This window comes from Elgaria multicarinata, chromosome 8 (assembly GCF_023053635.1).
Source record: "Elgaria multicarinata webbii isolate HBS135686 ecotype San Diego chromosome 8, rElgMul1.1.pri, whole genome shotgun sequence".
NCBI classification, from domain to species: domain Eukaryota; kingdom Metazoa; phylum Chordata; class Lepidosauria; order Squamata; family Anguidae; genus Elgaria; species Elgaria multicarinata.
In genome coordinates, this window is record NC_086178.1 from 56410616 (window position 1) to 56428892 (window position 18277).

The window sequence follows — 18277 nt, forward strand, 5'->3', positions numbered from 1 at the left end:
TACTCCCTGCTCAAGCCAAGCACCATTGCTTGATATGCCTGAGGCGAGGGACAAACACCGCCTTTCTCCAAACTATGTGGAGAAATGGGTTAAATGGAGAAGGATTTCAATATATAAAATAATACACCGTGAGTTATATGTGCTGAGGTGAATTATTGTCAGAGTGGTGCTAAATGTATAAACTTCAGATGATAAATGCCAAACAGACACGTGGGATTTTTGTGGTAGTTAAAAACAAAATAATTAAAATTTATTTTAAAAAGTTCACAAGCTTTGTTTCAAAATAAAATATTTCAAAACTTTTTTGAAACCTTTCATCCAATCCTTTCAACCATTCACATACACGCTTTCCTTTCTCTCACACAATCACTCTTGAGCTTTCTTTATTATCAGTATTGTTTAATATATATCAACTATGTGTACACCACACTCCAAAGACACTCTCTACACTGAACCTCAAATTCTCCAGACCCAAGTACTCTAAACACCAAGAGCTCACACACAGAGAGCCCTAAAGACTCTAAGAGTACCTAAAAAGTCTCCCTCAATCCCCTCTGTCATTCCCTTATATATCACTCCGCCCCCCCCCTCAGACATTCTAACTCCGCCCACTCAGGCCAACATTCTAAAAACCACAGACTTACAAACTACAGACATACATCTGGGAACTGACTTGTGGGGTGTAACGCCACAGAGGGGGAGCACATTCCAGTGCTGGGAGGGCCTGAAGGCAAAGGGGGCAGGGCCAAAGGCAAAAAGGATGAGGCAGCAGCATATGTTAGCTTAAAGCTAGTGCTGCCAGTCACTAAGCCGTAGGAGACGCATTCCAGCGTTTTAGAATGGAGGGAAAACGACACAAAACCCAGAAAGCCACCAAACTATTGTTAGTTGGGGGAAACAGACTGAGGTCAGGGAAAGGGGGCATAGCCAGATTTGTCCACAGGGCCTGAGGTTCCAATCCTTGCACACATACTTCAGCAAATATGTAGACTCTGTTCAGATGACACGCTAAAACACAGTGGTTAAGCATTTTGAGCTAAACATTATGGCTTAGCGTGTCGTGTGAACCATTCCTAACCATGGTGGCTACATAACTACGGTTTAAACGCACTCACTAACCATGGCGTTTTTCACCTCTTGTATGCATCTTTGTTTTTAATTTGAATTCTTTTCTTTGCTGGTATGCCGTCATTCCCTCAGTTTCTTGCAGCCACAATCTTGCCAGCTTCCTCTGAAACTCAAACTGCTGTCCTGTTTGGTTTTACTGGTAATGTTTGCTCTGCTGGGCATGGCTTTTAGCTTTCCAGGGTTTGGTAGGTACTGAATTCATTAATGGGATTGTGAGATTCCCAGTCACCACATATCTGGTGTCACTCTGAAGGGGCAGGTGTGTAAATCTTATCCCCACTATTATATTGCTCACCATTTATTTATTTATTTATTTAAATGGCATCTTACACATGCAATTACATTGTTTTTGTAAAGGACTGCAATCATTTCTTTGGATTCTGAGACACATAATTGCACAATTCTGTCAGCCTTCCACTCTTTCAAAGTGTACTTGTCTGTATAAGCACAGACTCTTCAGTTTCCACCATTTTTCAGTTTCTTGGGCTAGACATCCCCAGGATCCTGGGTTACCCTTTGCTGTTTTTCCATTCCTCCCACGTGCAACTATTTTTCTGCTCTTGAAATACTATTTGTGCTCCTTGTCCTGATCCACAGTTTTTTCTGTATCCTACCTGCTGTTGTGTTTCTCAGACAACTCCTGCTTTCAATGGGAGGCAAATGACGAGGCCTGCTAGGTAATCTACAAAGCTTTTATTAAGCAACAAACATCTCTTCTACCTGAAGAGAGTCTAATCTCTTGGAAACTTTCTCCTAGGCAAAAACTATGCAAACTAAGTGAGACAATTGTCCAACCAAGGAGAACAGGAAGTTTTTCTTAAACGCCTGTAACTTCAGAGAGCTTGGTGCGGAGGCAGGTTCTGGCGCAATCCTAGTTGGACTGACTTCCTTATGCCTTCCTTCCTCTCTGTGCATTTTAGCTCTCCTCCGGAAGAAAGCTCACTTCCCACTGTGTGTGTAGGATTTGGCCTTGAGGAGATAAGCTGATTCTGATTGATTACCTGAAACACCTTCTCCCAAAACAGGGGCAGTAGGGTTAGACATGACACTTGCCTCTAGTTCCATTTCATTCCACCTAATGGGAATTGAGTAGAGGGAAAGTAGCTAGGATTCAGAGATGGCAATGCTATCAGATTTTGCCGTCACCTACCCCTGTGGACTATCTGCTATGTATATATGCCTCTCAAGTAATATTAGGATTGATTACATGAGCCTTGTAGAGATGTGGTGAGAAATGTATTTGTATGGAGAGTTCAAGAGCTGCTTGGCAATGGGATGTGAAGCACCATACCTTGTACATCTAGAATTCATAGATGATGGCTGCTGTATGCCAGGGACTCTGCTATAGTGCACGAAGTGCAGTGGTTTATCTGTGTTCCCTCTGAACCTTGCAGATGCACAGGGTCAACTACAACGTGTCAAAGATCAGACTGACAACATCCCTGGCACCTTTTCTATACTTAATGCTTTGGGCAATGCCTCTCAGTTCATGAATGACCTCACTAAGAAGGCAAATGAGTATGAGCCAATCGTGGCAACCTTTGATGGTTACAGGTAGGAGCCAAAGTCTGTTCAGGATATTGTAGGTTGCAGAATCCCGTGGTTTAGTTCAGGCCATGATAGATCTATCACACAGCAAGTCTGGCTTGCCTTAAGTCAGATGAAATGGATGCCTTCTGTCCCTGCTGTGTATTTAATGGGTGTCAACGCTGATGTTCTCAAAAATGTGTGAGAGTTGTACCTCAGGAGGACAGCTGAAGACTCTCTAGTCATTGGTTTGGAGGCCTCTCATGTGTGGCTTCATGGTACATTAATGTGTTTGCCCAGCATTTTTTGATGGGACCAAATCTGCAAAAGTTTGAGGGTGTAATTCTACTCTTCCTTCTAATTTGTTTAATTGGTTCAGTTATCATTTATATTTCCCCATTAGTTTACCATTCATTGTTCATATATGCGCTTGAATGGGGTCCCATGTTTTCTGATTGCTTCCTCTTGTTGCATGTTTTGATGATGCATTTTTCACATGCCAACAGAGTGTAGTCCTCCCGATACTGGTTTTAGCAGATATCTGGCACATTACCCATTTGGGGGTGTTTTGACCTCTTCCCTCCCTTAGTTGATGTTTTCTCTTGGGAATATTTGCTGTACGCACCTGATTAGCTTCATTTCTCTCACTCCAGGTGGATTATTGGCATTTGCCTCTGCTGCCTCGTGCTTTTGATCATTGTATTCAACATGTTGGGCCTGTTGTTCGGTGCCCTTGGGCTGGACCCAAAAGTGATGCCTATCTATCGGGGCTGTGCCTCCCATTCTGGTGGAAACTTCCTCATGACGTAAGAGTCTTTGGCATCTTTTCTCTCTTCCACCTCAGGATGGGGTGGGGTCACCCCAAACATCCCCCTCCCGATCATGGTTAAAGAGACAGATATTTGTTCAACTGTCTTGTGGCATTGGGGTTATGATAGCACAGAAGAGGAGAACATTTCTGTGTAATGTTGGTTACATGGGTACCATTCTGTGGATGGATTTCTAGTGTACGATGTGTGTTATGTAGTTACCACAGGCTCCTACTAGGAAAAGATAGGGTGGGGCTATTGAAAGAACCAGGGAATACTCTAGTCCTGCAGTTGGAATGGCACAACACTAAGATTCAAATCTGTAACCACCCCCAATTGTTTTGACATGCTGCTGTTCTGCCCTGTCTTCTAGATCTTCAGCTGCTTCATGTGTTTTATTTGCTGAATTCTGTGTCAGAATTGCCACCATGAATGTAAGGGTTGATTGTGGGGAACATGTAAGGGCTCTGATGGCTGCTCTGCACATCCAGCCTTCCAGTGAAATCTCAGGCTTCTGATTATTTCTAACTTTCCCTGACAGGAGTGCTGGGTTCAGCTTCATATTTGGGTGGCTGCTGATGCTGCTAGTTGGACTGATATTTTTCATAGGGGGCAATACCTATACACTGGTTTGCCAACCCTGGGCCAATGGACGTCTCCTTGAGGTAAGTTCCCCAGGCTACTCATAGATGCTACTGTGGGAATGAGGGGGAAGGGGAAATAATGTGGATCAGAGAAAGTTAGTTCATGGTCAAGGTATTCCAAAATCCCAGGCAAGAACTCACACTGCAACCCAAGGTTACAGTCCTGGGCTCCAGATCCCTTTTCATTTTGATGTGAAAGTTACTGAAGTAGGCCAAAGGCAGCCAGCTGTTCCACATTCTAGAGCAGAGGACATCACAACTAGGGGGAAGTACTAAAGGTGTTGTTTTGAATAGGTGGAGAAGGAATCTCATCAACTGTGTTACCAAATGTTCTGCTCAAGGCGCATGTACAAACTTGTGCACATTGTCAGGACAAACATTCATACAGGGATCGTTTTTAACTTTGGCATTAGTGCATCTTTGACAAGACAGAACTCAATAATCCATACACTCAAATGCACAAGCTTCTTCAAAAAAATGGGGAGTGAACAAGATTTCCAAATATACACTCATTAATCAGGGAAATTAATATGGTAGACTGTTTATGAATCAAAACAGGCAAAAACATACATAAACATTTGGCACAAGACAAACTTTCTCTTAAAATCTCCATGCTTATAGCTGCCAGGATCATTGAGGTCTCAGGGCCTGCACGACAGCAAGCAGCTTCCTAACAACTGCTGTTTATCTCCTTCCAGTTCCTGGACACACCAAAGTTGTTCCCTGACTTAAACCTGACACGGATGTTGCAGCTGAACAATTCTAATGTGACCTTGTCTAGCTTATACAAGTGAGTACTGGGCTGGCTGGTTTCCTCTTTGACACCCCACCTGCCGTGTCTTTGGTCATTGGCTTCTGCAAAGGGGGAGGGAGGTTCTTCTCTTGAGGATAGGGTGAGAACTACAGGTCTGATGGAATAAACTGAGAAAGACATGCAGTGGGAGACCTGTGATGGGAGATAAGATCACCTGCTCATCAATATGTCAATGTATCCTGCCCAAACTTGCCAAGGATCCTAATGCAAGGAAACCTAGCCCAGAACCACAATTTATCCACTCTTGTCAAGACCTTGCTAGAGAAGGAGTGCAGAAGCATTTTGAGCCCAAGGGATGAATTCCATTTTGTAGGCGCACTTGGGGGCCATGTTCTAGTTTATGGGTGGGACCACAGACAAAAGGGGCTGGACCAAAAATACCAGCATATTTTAGTTTAAAGCTCTTCCTGGCCGTAACAAAGCCTTAGGAGAGGCATTTCAACCATTTAGAATGGGGGGAAAACTCCACAAAAATGGAGAAATCATCAAATGAACTGTGGCTGGGGGAGGGGTGTGGCCTTCCGGGGAATCTCAGAGGGCTAGATTGGAACCCCCAGAGGGCCAGATTTGAGGTTTCCACTCCTTTGCTAAGAGTATTGGCGTGAGCCCTGCTCTTCTCCCAAGCACCCTCCAGCATGGTTGCTGTGCCTCCCACTCATGCTGTTTCCTTATAGTTCTTACCTAGGAGCCATTTTCCCAATCTGTTGGGCTGAGCTATATCGCCAGCAATCCTCTGGTGCCTTAGGAGAGATTCTGGCTGCGAGGGGAAAGCCAGGCTACCTGATCTGGTTTATTTGATGCTGTCACCCAGTTATTGTTTGACAAAGCATAGTGAATCCTGGTCTCTTAGCTCAGTTTTCCTTCTTGCAGCAACTGTCAGAGCAATCAGCCATTGTGGAGCAGCCTTCATATGGATGATTTCATTCATCTGGATAAGATCTTCAACCTCAGTGAGGTCAGTGATGGGTGCCTATAGGTGAATCCAGCTTGCCAGAAAATAAATTGAATGATCTTCCAGTATCTGCTTTAGATCCTCTGTGAGAATAGTTTGAAGACTTGGTTTGGGGCATACTGTATCTTCATCCCACCTCTTGAGACCATCAGAGAATGTACCGGAGGACTAGTATGTGCCTTCTCACTTTGTTTTTCTGTCGCTCCTGCAGTACACAGGTGATATTGATTCAACCTTGAACAAAATTAATGTCAGTGTGGGCTCTACTGAACTCCTGAATGAGAATCAGAAAAAGCACATGTGGGATCTGAGCAAGGAGGATGGGCCACTGCATCTGGACTTTGCTGCCGCTCAGAAACAAGTGAGATGGGAAAGAAGGAAAAAGGGGTTGTTGAGGAGAGGGAGGGTTTATCACAAGACAATTTCATTTCTAGAACAGGAGGTCCAGGCGTTGCCTGGTATCTGTGAGATGTGCCTTGTCTAAAAAAAGCATCATGGCATAAATGGGCAGCACATTCAAAAAGGGCTTGGGTTGGCTGGTAGGAACTGCTGTGACATCATGGCTACCATTCAATATGCCAATGACATTAGTGCAGTCCCCATCCCCACAGAAAAATGTGTGTTATTCATGCATGCTGGGACATGAATTGCTGTTCCCCAGCAACTGCTGCTGGGACGCTGTCAGCTAGGACATGGAGATTTATCTGACAATGGAAGGCTTGCTGGATTGAGGTTGTCTTGGCAGTTTATGGGTGGCTGCTCAGTCTGCCCGGAAGAAAAGGCCGTGTTTGGAAAGAGCCTTGAGTGGCCTCCCTACCAGCGCTAGAACTTGCAGCCAAACAAAGAAGTGGTTGCCCAGCAATGCCTACGGGAGTGCTTGAGCTGTGGAACTTTATGTCTAAGGATGGATGTGTTTTCTGTAGTTTATTTCATTAAAAACAACAATAACATAGGCCACCTTTCTGCTATAGTTGCTGTTCAAGGTGGTTTAATAAAATCTTGGTGAAATTATTTCTAGTTTAACCAGATAAAAGCATCAGTATAATAATAAAAAAACACCTTGAGGCCCAGTATTAGGAAAAAGGTGGGATACAAATAAATAAAATAATAAAAAAATTCTGCATAAACACACACAAAACCAGCACTTAGGTAGTCGGCAGCAGGCAGAACCACCCAACAAAATTTACCTACTAAAAGGCCATGTAAAACAAGACAGATGTTGTCTGGTTCTTAAAGGGTAATAATAAAGATGCTGATGGCTCACCCTTGGGAGGGAGTTCCACCAGCACTTCTCTCTAGTAGGCACCCACCTAACCTCTGCAGGGAGGGGCACTCAGAAAAGGGCCTGATTACTGTCTGACAGCTCAATGGACAGGCAAGGTTAAGGTGGGCTTTCTCTTCCCCGAGCTGGGATGAGGAGAAAGAACAACATGGCTATGAATGTGTTAGAAAATGAATGAACACATATGGGGGGGGGGGGGAAACACGCTAGGAAGTGCCCAAACTTAATCTGCTGCCAGCCCCAGACCTTACTCAAGTCCATGTCTGCTGTTTTCCCCAAGGCGCTGACCCCTGTGTCCTCTTTGTCTCTTTCTTGTGCAGCTAAACCAGAACATGATAAAATTGGACTTGTCTACCTTGGAAAAACAGCTGAGAGATCTGGCACAAAAGACCGTGAGTGGTGCCTGGGCGGGCTGTCTCCATGCTCCCACAGGGTTTCTCTCCTCCAGCTCCCCTTCTAATGGGAATCTCTTCAGGGTTTGACCTCCAAAGAGCCTGGGATTTTGCATGTCTCACTGTCTGTCATACTCCACATGCTCACTGAAGATGGGGAAGCATTTGTATCCTAAATCGCCTTATGGAAATGCATCTGCCAAGGAGGATTTGCAGTGAACTGCTGCAAGAATAAGTTTTGGGTAGTAGTGCCTATGAAATGGAGGACATTGTTTGAACTAGAGATGATTGTTGAGGAAGGGTGGAGTGGGGAGGGGTTGGAAGCAAGAGGGCACAGGAGTCCACTAAATGTGGATAGTCCTCATGGTGGGTTTTTTTGAGGGAGTATGTGTGCTTGCATGTGTCTGTGAATGAAAGTAGCAGACAACCCATCAGTATCTCTTGACAGTGGTGGCTGTATACCATCATTTTCAGCCAGCTGTAAGGAAGGAGCTAGAAGATGAAGCTAATGAGCTGCAACAGATCCAGACGTGGGTGAATGACAATTTTCCTCCAAAGATTGTGAGTGCTGCTCTCCTCCGCCCCACTCAACCTCCTTTGGCTGGGCCTGGTACAGCCCTGAAAGAGGGCTCTTTAGGTGGGGTTGGCTCCTGTCCCTGCATGTGTGTGTGGTGGGTGGTATTCCCTGTCCCACCTTCTTCCAACTCAGCCCGTTCAGTTCTGTGGGAGGGATCCTCTCTAATGAGCTTTCTTTGTCCTCAGAGAACCCTGAATAGTAGCATCCAGAGGTTGCAGAAGAACTTGCCTCAGATTCCGGTAAGCAGCTCAGGAGTAGGTGGAGGAGAAACATTGGAGATGGGGCTTTGAATCCCAGAGTTCCTAAAGGCTTCCCCAAATGGCACCTTGCTAGATATTTGAGTGGTGGAGAATGACTGCTAGCAGACAATCTGTTCAGGCCTTGTGGCATAAGCAAGAATGTGTGAATTCATCTTAGTAGGTGCCATTTGGGAAGTGCAGAGGTTTCCCTTGGCATTGACAGTACAAAGGGTTGTTGTTTTTTTTAGGGTTGCTAGAAAGAGTGACGGAGGTTGAGTTGGTGGGCATCACACGGATGGATAGAGTGGGCACTGGAGCACTAGTGCACCTGGGAGTTTGCATGGTGCTGGGTAACTCATTTAATTAAAATATTTATAACCTCCAGTCTCTGAAGTCCGACTATGTTTAATTTTTCTATAGCACAGCCTTCCCCAACCTGTGGCCCTCCACATGCGTTGGACTGCAGCTCCCATTATTCCCAGCCAGCAAGGCTGTGCTATAGCATATCAAAGGGTCTGTCTGGATCTTTCTGCTAATAGACCAGTGCTGCTCCCTTATGTCACTGGGACATGTCATGTCAACTTTATAAGGTGTTTTTATGAGTAGGTTGCATGGAAAGTCATGGTAGGCTAAGGCCAGCACCTGAGATGGTCTCTGTCAGGGAGTAAACCTAACAGTACTGTATCCTGCTAGGTGCTGGTGAACTCCACGTTGTTGCAAATGGAGGAGGCTCAAACGTTTATGAAGGTGCAGACGGAGGAAGTTATCAAGAATGTGAGTCCTCTTCTCTTCATTGACCTCATTTCCTGGTGGGGGTGGTGTATACACAGTGGGCATCCCAGGTCTGGATTTAGCCCTGCCTACATAATATAATGTTGAGGGTTAGGGTTGCTAACTGCCAGTTGATATGCCAGTGAACCGATTATGGAAATAGGAATGCAGGAAAGAGGCCCTTTTGAAGATGCACTTGCAGAAGCCCATTTGTCAGGCACGTGGGAAAGGGCTTTCTCCTGTGTTGCTCCCAAACTCAGGGATGCTCTCCGGGTGGAGTTGTGACTAGTCTCTACTCTCAAAAAAAGGAAGGCAGTAGTTGAATGATCTAATATATACAGAGTGTCCAAAACACACAACTACAAGATATACATTCAAGGATGAACAGTGATAATTAAACTTGTTTATTCACAGATGTGATGGTTATAACTGATGCATCCCCTGCATGGTGAAATGACATGGTCATCAATGGCAAACTGCTGGTTGCCTAACAAAACTGTAGGCAAATGAAACTTACTCCTAATACAATCATCTCCACATTTTTATAATGAATAATTTCTGATGCATGATGTACATAAATTGAAACCACAGTCAGAGTTTATAGTTCAATACAGTGCTGGTGATGACATCAGTACAGTAACTTTGTAAACTATGTTTATAATATGAGGCTATTTTTATTGTTTTCTTTTTCTTATCAGCGTTGTAAACTTTCTTGTGTTTTTGTTTTCTTGTTCTTATCCATTTGCCATTGATGACCGTGTCATTTTGCTATGCAGGGGATGCATCAGTTATCACCATCATATCTGTGAATAAACAAGTTTAATTATTACTGCCCATCCTTGAATGTATATCTTGTAGTTGTGTGCTTTGGGCACTCTGTATATATTAGTCTCTACTCTCTGCATTTCGAAAAGGGATCTAGGCACATCTTTTTCATTTGGCTTTTTAAATCGTTGCTATGGCTTTTAGTGTTGGTTTTTAATGTTTTACCATGTTTTTATTTGACTATGTTCTGAATTTTTTGTAAACTGCCTTGGTCCCAGAAAGGTGGTATAGAATTATAATAAATAAAATAAATTGTAAATACAGTAGAGAGAAGCAGAAGCTTGTTTAAATGTAGGGACTTGTGCTCCCAAGGTGGAGTCCCAATTGATCAAGAAAGGATCAGCTTTGCCTCCTCCCTCCCTGCACCCGTAGCTTTTTAGCATCTCATTCCCCTTCCCTTCCATGCAGCCATAAATGCAGTCTGTATGTAAATGGGTATGTAAGTCCCAGAAGTGAACTCCTGAATTTGAAAAGGGTTATTCTATCCTCACCCGCATTTTCTTCTGTCCATACATCTAGGAGACCTCGGCTTTTGTGAACTCCGTGGTGGGTTTCTTTGAGAAATACCTGGACTGGGCCAAGAGCATGGTAATTAATGTCAACTCCTATAGTTGGAGATTGGGCTTAATCCTTGGTAATGGCAAAGTGGGAGCAAGTTTGCCTGCCTGCCCTTGCTTGTACACTTATCCAGTCATAGCTAAGCTGACGTAGAGGATGAGTACTTGTCTGAGGTTACACAGAACCACGCAGGTCAGTCATTGGCTGGGTTCACTCAACATGCTAATCACCCAGAGTGGGTTGATGTTTAACCGTGGGTTATCATGTTGTATGAATGCAGTGTGTTTTCCACAGGATGGGTTATCGTGTTGTTTGAACACAGCTCATTTTCTGCAGGGTTGCTCCTTAACTATGCGTTGTGGCTTGCTAATCACCCTGAACAACACAACAACAAGCCATTGGTTCACAAGGTGGCTTGTTGGAGAAAAATGAACCACATTGCAGTTAACAAGCAGTTAACAAGGTGGGTTAGCGTGCTGTATGAACCCAGCCAGTAATTTATTGAAGCTTAAGGACCATAATAAATTGCATGCCTAGGTAAACATTCACACTTGTGCCTGCATGCGTCTGTGTGCCAGTGCTATGGCCGCATGCACAAGTGGCATTGGATGCATATATAAGCAAAACCAAGTTGACCTTATTGAAATCATTCTGAGTTGTTTCCTTATTTCTAGGACACAGAGACAGCATGGAGTTGTTTGGTTCATAATGTTGGAGCAATTGCTACTATGTCAGGGGAGGGGTTGTTGAGCTGGGTTGGCAACACATATATGAGGAGAACATGGTGAGGAAGTTCTAAGCCCAGGAGGGGAATTTGGGGCTGGGTTTTCTCCTTTGATAATCATCCTGTTTTCTTGTTTCCTTTGCTGGCAGATAACAGGGGAAGTGGGCCGCTGTGGACCTGCAGCCTGGGTACTGGACAGCGTGAACACCATTTTCTGCAACTACCTTGTTGATTCAGCGGTGAGGGAATCAGCAGGAGGTCTAAGCAGAGGGCAGCAGACATTGTATTTGGGATAGAGAGAATTGATAGATGTCATGGGGTCACATGAATGGGGTGACAACAAGAGGATGGAAAGATGGTAGTTATAGCTTGGGGATGTGGGAGTAAATTATAGGTGGAAGTTATGCAGAAATGCCAAATGTGTAGGGTGGTAGGTTTGCTAAGTCTTTGGAGAGTTTTGTCTTTGGGAAGGCGTATGGGGGAAAGCTGGAGAAACATCTTTTATATTGCACTTTTCCTCTAAGGAGCTGTATATGACCCTCTTTCATTTTATTCTTGCAGCAACCTTGTGAGGTAGATTAGGCTGAGAGCCAGTGACTGACCTAAAGTGACCCAGTGAGGTTCACAGAAGTGTGGGGAGTAGAACTCAGGTCTTCTTAGGCTTACCCTTTTGCTTGAACCACTATACCATACTGGCTGTCCTGACACATGAAAGTGACATCTCTTGAATGGGCACTGGTGTAGGAAGTGCCGAATGTACATGCACGGGGCTCTAGTGCCAAGTTGGGAGCATGTATGGAAAATGGATAGGTAGGCAGTAGGTGAGGATACATCCTCCAGTAGTGATGCTTCTGTCAGGGGCACGTGTAGCCTTAAGCAGTGAAGGTGGGAGCTACAATGAGGCAGTTGAAATACCTTTCCACTAACACTGACCGCCTCCCTTTCCTCTTCCTTGTCCAGAATGCCTTCTGGTTCAGTCTGGGTTGGTGCACTGTCTTTCTGCTGCCGAATATCATCTTGGCTGTGCGGCTTGCCAAGTTTTACCGCAGGATGTTCATGGATGACTTCTATGAGTAAGGATGGTTCATACTCCTGTTTGTCACTCTTACTATGGCCATAGATTAGAACAGGTTTAGGCAACTTTTTCAGGGCTGCAGGAACATGTGACTTTTTTTGGGAGGGCTATGGGCCATTTTCTTGTCCCGTCCCCCCCACTTTCCAGGATTCCCACTCTTCTTGCCCCCCTTCTTCCTCCCCACCTGGGATTTCCTTTCCCTGCTGCCACTCCTTTCATGTTTCCATCCCCACTGCTTCTGCCTCCTGCTACTTCCCGTCTCGGACAAGTGTGTAGTTGGCAGGGTAAGAAGGCACCACTGTGCAGGCGCGGATTGAGAGACTAGCTCTGGTGCCGATAAAAATGATTAAAATCTTTAATAATTCTTGTCTGTGTCTAGAATGCTCAACGTTTCGGATTAGAAATAATTCTTCAGGAGCTGACGCTGAAAACCTTATTCTTCTATTTTAAATATTTTCTGGAGCCTTTTTTCCTTTCTGAGCGTTCTGCTGAACTGCCTCTAATCAAAGAGTTCTGGCTCGTAGCTGCAAGGCAGTTCAGCAGAACGCTCAGAAAGGAAAAAGGCTCCAGAAAATATTTAAAATTTAAGAGTAAGGTTTTCAGCGTCAGCTCCTGAAGAAGGATTATTTCTAATCCGAAACGTCCAGCATTCTAGACACAGACAAGAATTATTAAAGATTTTAATCATTTTCATCGGCACCAGAGCTAGTCTCTCAATCCGCGCCTACTTCCCGTCTCGCCTGTGGTTCCACCGCACTCACCCACCACTGTCGCTTCTGCTGCAGCTTCTGCCTCCTGCCATGCTCACCTCAGCTGAAAGGAAGCAGGAAGATGGCAGATTGGGAGATGGGTCTCCTGGTCTGCTGACTACCTGCTTCTTAGCTGTTGAACTCAGCAGGACAATGGAGGATGCATCGTAGTGGATGCATCAAGAAGTCCTAGCAGGCGCCAAATTGTTAACTCCTGGACTATGTGTTTTTCTTGTCTCCTATGTGCAGCATTCTCTGTTGACCATAGCTTAGACACCCCAGAAGGGTTATAGGTGGAAGCCTCCCAGTGGTTCCATTGCCTAGGAGCATGACTCCAGGTATGGGGCTGCTGCCATAGCACAGCTATAAAATACCCCCTCCTTTGTGATAGTGTCAGCTTTGAAGATACTAATGGAAAGGTGAGTGCCCCAGAACCTCATAGGGGTGGTTCTACCTGCCTTCCCTAGGAAATGAAGAAGTGAAGCTTCTGCTCTTCTCATTACTCATCCTGGGACACTGCTTTCACCCTTACTGGATGCTGCTAAAACTGGTCCAGTGGAAGCCACACTGATTTGGGTCTTGTTTCCATTCAGTTTATATCACTTGGGTTGTATGGAGCAATAAAAACACAACAAACTATGACCCTAAATATGCATTGCAGCCATGGCAAGGTCAAGAAGCTTATCTGTCTAGGGAGGATTTCTGGTGTTATGGCAGCAGAGGTGGCTGATTCTCTTCTTAACCTTATGGCTAAATTTCTTTACACCCAATTTGGCTGTACGGTGCCAGTAGCAGACTCAGAACATGCACGTGCCAAGATGTACAGGGGCCATGCTAGCCAGTACACAGGAGCTGGGGCTACTAGTTTGGTCAGTGGCCATGGCTCTTCTAGCAATTCAGTAGGTGCCCAGGACTGGAAGCATGGGTAAAAGGTTATACCAGCCTTACCCAACCTGGCACCCTCCAGATGTGTTGGACAGCAACTCCCAGCAGTATAGACTACGGAATGATAGGAGTTGCAGTCCAACACATCTGTAGGATACCAGTTTGGGCAAGGCTGGGTTATATTGGCCTGCCATCTGGGTTTTCTGTAAGCACTTATCATTTTAACTCCTTGCCTAGTTTAGGGAACAGGGGCTTAGCCTGCTTCCTGGCCAGCCTTTGTGGGGGTTGCAACAGATACCCCATTGACACTCTCCCTCTCTCCTACCAGGGATGATGATACGGAACCCATGGAACTGTAGGTATCTTTCCATATCTCCTGTCTTATCTTTGTTATATAGCACTAAATTCAAGCTGAAATCAGTACTCGATTAATACTCATATAACTGGGGTAAAAGGAAGCTGAACCAGTACTGGGGAAGATGCTGAAGAAGCATAGAAGGCATTTCAGGCGTGGAGCATTGCCAGTACAATGTCGGAAACTTCCTGCTCTGGTGTTGGTGTCTCAGGGCTCATCTACACCAAGCAGGATATTTCACTATGAAAGTGGTATATAAAAGGCAGGAGCCCCACTACGGCTTTATAGTGGTACTGAAGTGCACTGACAACGGTTGAGGCCCATTGACCCATACCATATACCACTTTCATACCACTAGATCCTGCTTGGTGTGGATGTGTCATGGGCCCCAACCATTGTCAGTGCACTTCAGTACCACTATAAAGCAGTAGTGTGGCTCCTGCCTTTTATATACCACTTTCATAGTGAAATATCCTGCTTGGTGTAGATGAGCCCTCAGTCAAAGCACACTGAATGCAGTGCAGGGTAGGCCTTGGAGCTTTCTGTTGTATGTTGGCTCCAGCTGCAGAGAGGCACCATCTGGGATGGTACTAGGCAGTTGTGTTGTTAACAGTGTACATAGAACCCACCAAATCCTATCCTGGCATGAACTGAAATTGAAGATCTGAGCTCTTCACAGATTCTCTTACAGGAAGATAGTCATCCCCAGTTCCACTGTAGGACATTAAGAACAGTCCAAACCATAGACATAAGAGGGCATTTCTGTAAATATCATTAGGATTTTTTCCCCTCCTCAGATCATCCATTCTTCCTTAATGCCCCACTCAGCAATCTAGGGCTGGCTCAAGCCTGGAAAACTGTTTCTATATTTCCTTCCTCTCTTCCTTTGCAGATCACGACAAAGTATGTTCAAAATGCCCCGTGCAGAGCTGAGGGACTAGCATCTCCTTTCTCAACTCCTTGTTTCTGAACAGCACTAAGGATGACACATGAATGTCTACAGAACTCCTGGACCTCTCTTGCCAAAGTGGAGCATGTGGGTCACCACCCTGCAACAAATTTCCCCTGGTGAAGACTGAAATGGGGCAGCAGGGTTTCTCCTCCACCCTGCCAAAGGGACAGTCGGGTTACTACACTCACTTACAAGTTCTTTTACATATAGCTGTGCTCCCAATATATAATTTCTGCCTCTCCCTAACCTACTGTAGAGACTGGGCTTGCCGTCTCTGCACTACATCCTTTCTGCAAAGCCATGACCTTGTTGTTTGGACCGCTGACTCCTTATGCTCTGGAGCTCCTACCTGATCTTTAGATTTCATCATGTGACACAATTATATCCTTAATTGTTCTGACTGTGGCTGCTCACTGTCCATAATGGTGCATTCATCCCAGAAGAGTTGAAATTATGCTAATTTTTTCTACAGAAGGACATTGGGTTGAGGAGAGTCTTCCCAGATTGTGATTAATATAGGATTTTGTATGACAAAGTTGACTGACATTGGCCTATTGGATAGTTACTCATGGGCATTACAGGTAGCACATTATACCTGGCCAATACGGTCATTCTCCTTCTAGAGCATGGGGGAATGGCACACTTTTTTCAGTTTTATGTAGCTTTTTTTTTCTAGTGGAACCCAGTGGTCCTCCAATATGTGTTTAGATTTACAAAGAAAGAGTGCATATGCTGCATTTCGTAAAGGTAAGGTGTAACTTCTCTGCATTAAATGATGTTGAATGTATACTCTTGCTCAAAAATGTAAGTAGTACCTTCATGGATCAGATCAAGGTTCACCTAGGCCTGCATTCTTTGCAAGAATCTCAACAACCAGAAAGTGCTAGGTTGTCCACTGTCTGACCATTTCTGCTCTAGAGACCACACCTGGAAAGAAAGGAGCAAGTGAGTGCCGTAGCTAAAACCTACTGTACCCTTCTATTAACCTTGGTGTGCCCAAAGAGCACACATTGCCTTAGGTAGTTTATAATGCACTTTTTCACATTTCATTTTGTCTCTTGCTGTTCTAGCATGGACCTTTGAATTCTCCAGTCATATGTGCTTCTCTCCCCACAGTTCTTCATTTGCAGAATTTAGCATTTTATATCCCCCCCCCAATAATGTTGAATTTATGCAAATGCATTGTGCCAAAAATTTAATCCCCCTCTCAAATGGTGGGAAAAACTCAAATAGAATTAGGAATGTCTTTGAAATTAGCAGTGGAAATTGACAAGTTGTCTAAGCTAATTGATGCAAAATGTTAGAGACTCCAATAAAAGAGGAAGAGGTATGATAAGCAATTCATAAGAGGAGCAACAGGAGACTTCCATTCCTCTAGACCAGGGATGGACAACTTGCGAGCCAAAATATCTGGAGGCCCACAACCCCTTATCATTAGTTGTGCTGGCTAGTGCTGAGTTGTAGGCCAAAACATCTGGAGGGCCATGAGTTGCTCATCTGCTCTAGACCAAAAGCAGAAAAACATGTGCCTCTTCAATGTGTTACAAGCTTTTAGTAAGAGTACCAAGATACAATCAACAAATGCCAGGCTCTGAAATACACTTCTCCCTGCACAGCAACCAGTAGACTGTGCAACAACACTGAAAATGATGTATTCTTAAACTAAAGTATTGGAGATCAGGAATATAGATGCACCATATATATTTTTAATGAGTCTTCGTGTTTCCAGTGATGTAATTTTCTGTGGGGAAGAAAAGCCTACCGTATATCCTTTTCCTGTTTGCAATAAACTTTAAATCAGAATCCTAATATGGTACATAAAAGCATGTTTTTTTTTGCTTGGCTTCTACTGTACATCATTGGAGACTGGGCAGATTCCCCAGTTAATTAAAGGCCTTTCCTGATGATGTGTGTTTACTCAAGAACATTGTAACTGGTTGTGTTCTGGGGAATTTGCAACACTTTTGTTCCTGAGAAATGCATGTCCATGCACTTCTTACTCAGTAGTAAGAAGAATATGACTATGTATTGGCTAGTGCCTATAACACCACTGGTGCAGAACAAGATAGATTTTTCTTCTCTAAATGTCATTTTGCAAACTTTTGCAAGATTCACTGTTTGCTTACTATACAGGTCAGCGTGGGAGCATTCAGAGCCTTTTAAAAATTAACAAGTGTTGGACATGTTTGCTTTTTATTGGCAATCCTCCCCTCCCTAAATGGGTTAAATACTTCTTTACCACCTTTCCCATTACTAGCCTTTCTCCTTTACCAGAATTGTACTGCTTCCTGTAACATTGATTATATGAACTTCCATTCTTTGGTCTTGTACCAGTTGCCCTATCTCCTAACTTAAATACATACTACTATAGCAATCCCTTAATTCATTACTAAGGCAGAGGACAGTAGGCTACTGGTGCTAGATCAAGAGAGACCAGCACAAACATTAAATCCAGAATAAAAATCTGGGTGTTTTTAATCAGCTGAAAAGGCACTATATTGTTACAATAGAAGAACATGATAATTCCTAAAGTATTTTGCACCTGTCTCCATGAATATACTAGGAGAGTTTGTAAAGTAAGGCAAAAGCCCAGCTGAACTGAAAATTCAATTAGGATATAAATTAAATTAGGGTGTGTATCCCAGGGCAAAAACAGGTGTGCTGTGTAGGTGGGGGTCTCCTGCTGAATACTATATTGAGAAACTACCTCTGTTCACAAGCCAAATTTAGTTTGTTGGAATAATAACATCATTTAAAATGTGACACTTTCCCATCTCATCCTATTGCTTTGGGGAAGAGATCACAACCTACAGAGGAACAAGTAAGTAATCAAAAGAAACAAAAAGCTGAAACCCACTACCTTCATCATTGGGTCATCACCTAAAAAATAATCTACAACCCACCTCTGGCTGTGCTCACTATATGGCTGTGCTTGCTAGAGTGGGTGGGTGGGGAAAAGGCCATGTAGAAACTCTTAGCAGGGTGTGTTGAACCATATGGGAAGTAATTCCACATTATT

The 18277-nt window shown here is 44.1% G+C and overlaps 1 protein-coding gene across 1 annotated transcript in view; it reads left to right on the plus strand.

Moving 5' to 3' along the window:
- LOC134402315 (prominin-1-A-like) overlaps positions 1 to 17053 on the plus strand; it is a 40240-nt gene extending 23187 nt beyond the window's left edge. Inside the window, exons 10-25 of the mRNA XM_063131708.1 lie at positions 2523 to 2682; positions 3309 to 3461; positions 4006 to 4129; positions 4807 to 4898; positions 5793 to 5877; positions 6086 to 6235; positions 7477 to 7548; positions 8023 to 8109; positions 8311 to 8364; positions 9058 to 9138; positions 10480 to 10548; positions 11392 to 11481; positions 12203 to 12315; positions 14280 to 14306; positions 15199 to 16248; positions 16748 to 17053. Of these exons, the coding sequence (XP_062987778.1) occupies positions 2523 to 2682; positions 3309 to 3461; positions 4006 to 4129; positions 4807 to 4898; positions 5793 to 5877; positions 6086 to 6235; positions 7477 to 7548; positions 8023 to 8109; positions 8311 to 8364; positions 9058 to 9138; positions 10480 to 10548; positions 11392 to 11481; positions 12203 to 12315; positions 14280 to 14306; positions 15199 to 15247 (1406 nt within the window). The 3' untranslated portion in view covers positions 15248 to 16248; positions 16748 to 17053. The remainder of the gene's footprint in view (positions 1 to 2522; positions 2683 to 3308; positions 3462 to 4005; positions 4130 to 4806; positions 4899 to 5792; positions 5878 to 6085; positions 6236 to 7476; positions 7549 to 8022; positions 8110 to 8310; positions 8365 to 9057; positions 9139 to 10479; positions 10549 to 11391; positions 11482 to 12202; positions 12316 to 14279; positions 14307 to 15198; positions 16249 to 16747) is intronic.
- The last annotated feature ends 1224 nt before the right edge of the window (positions 17054 to 18277 follow it).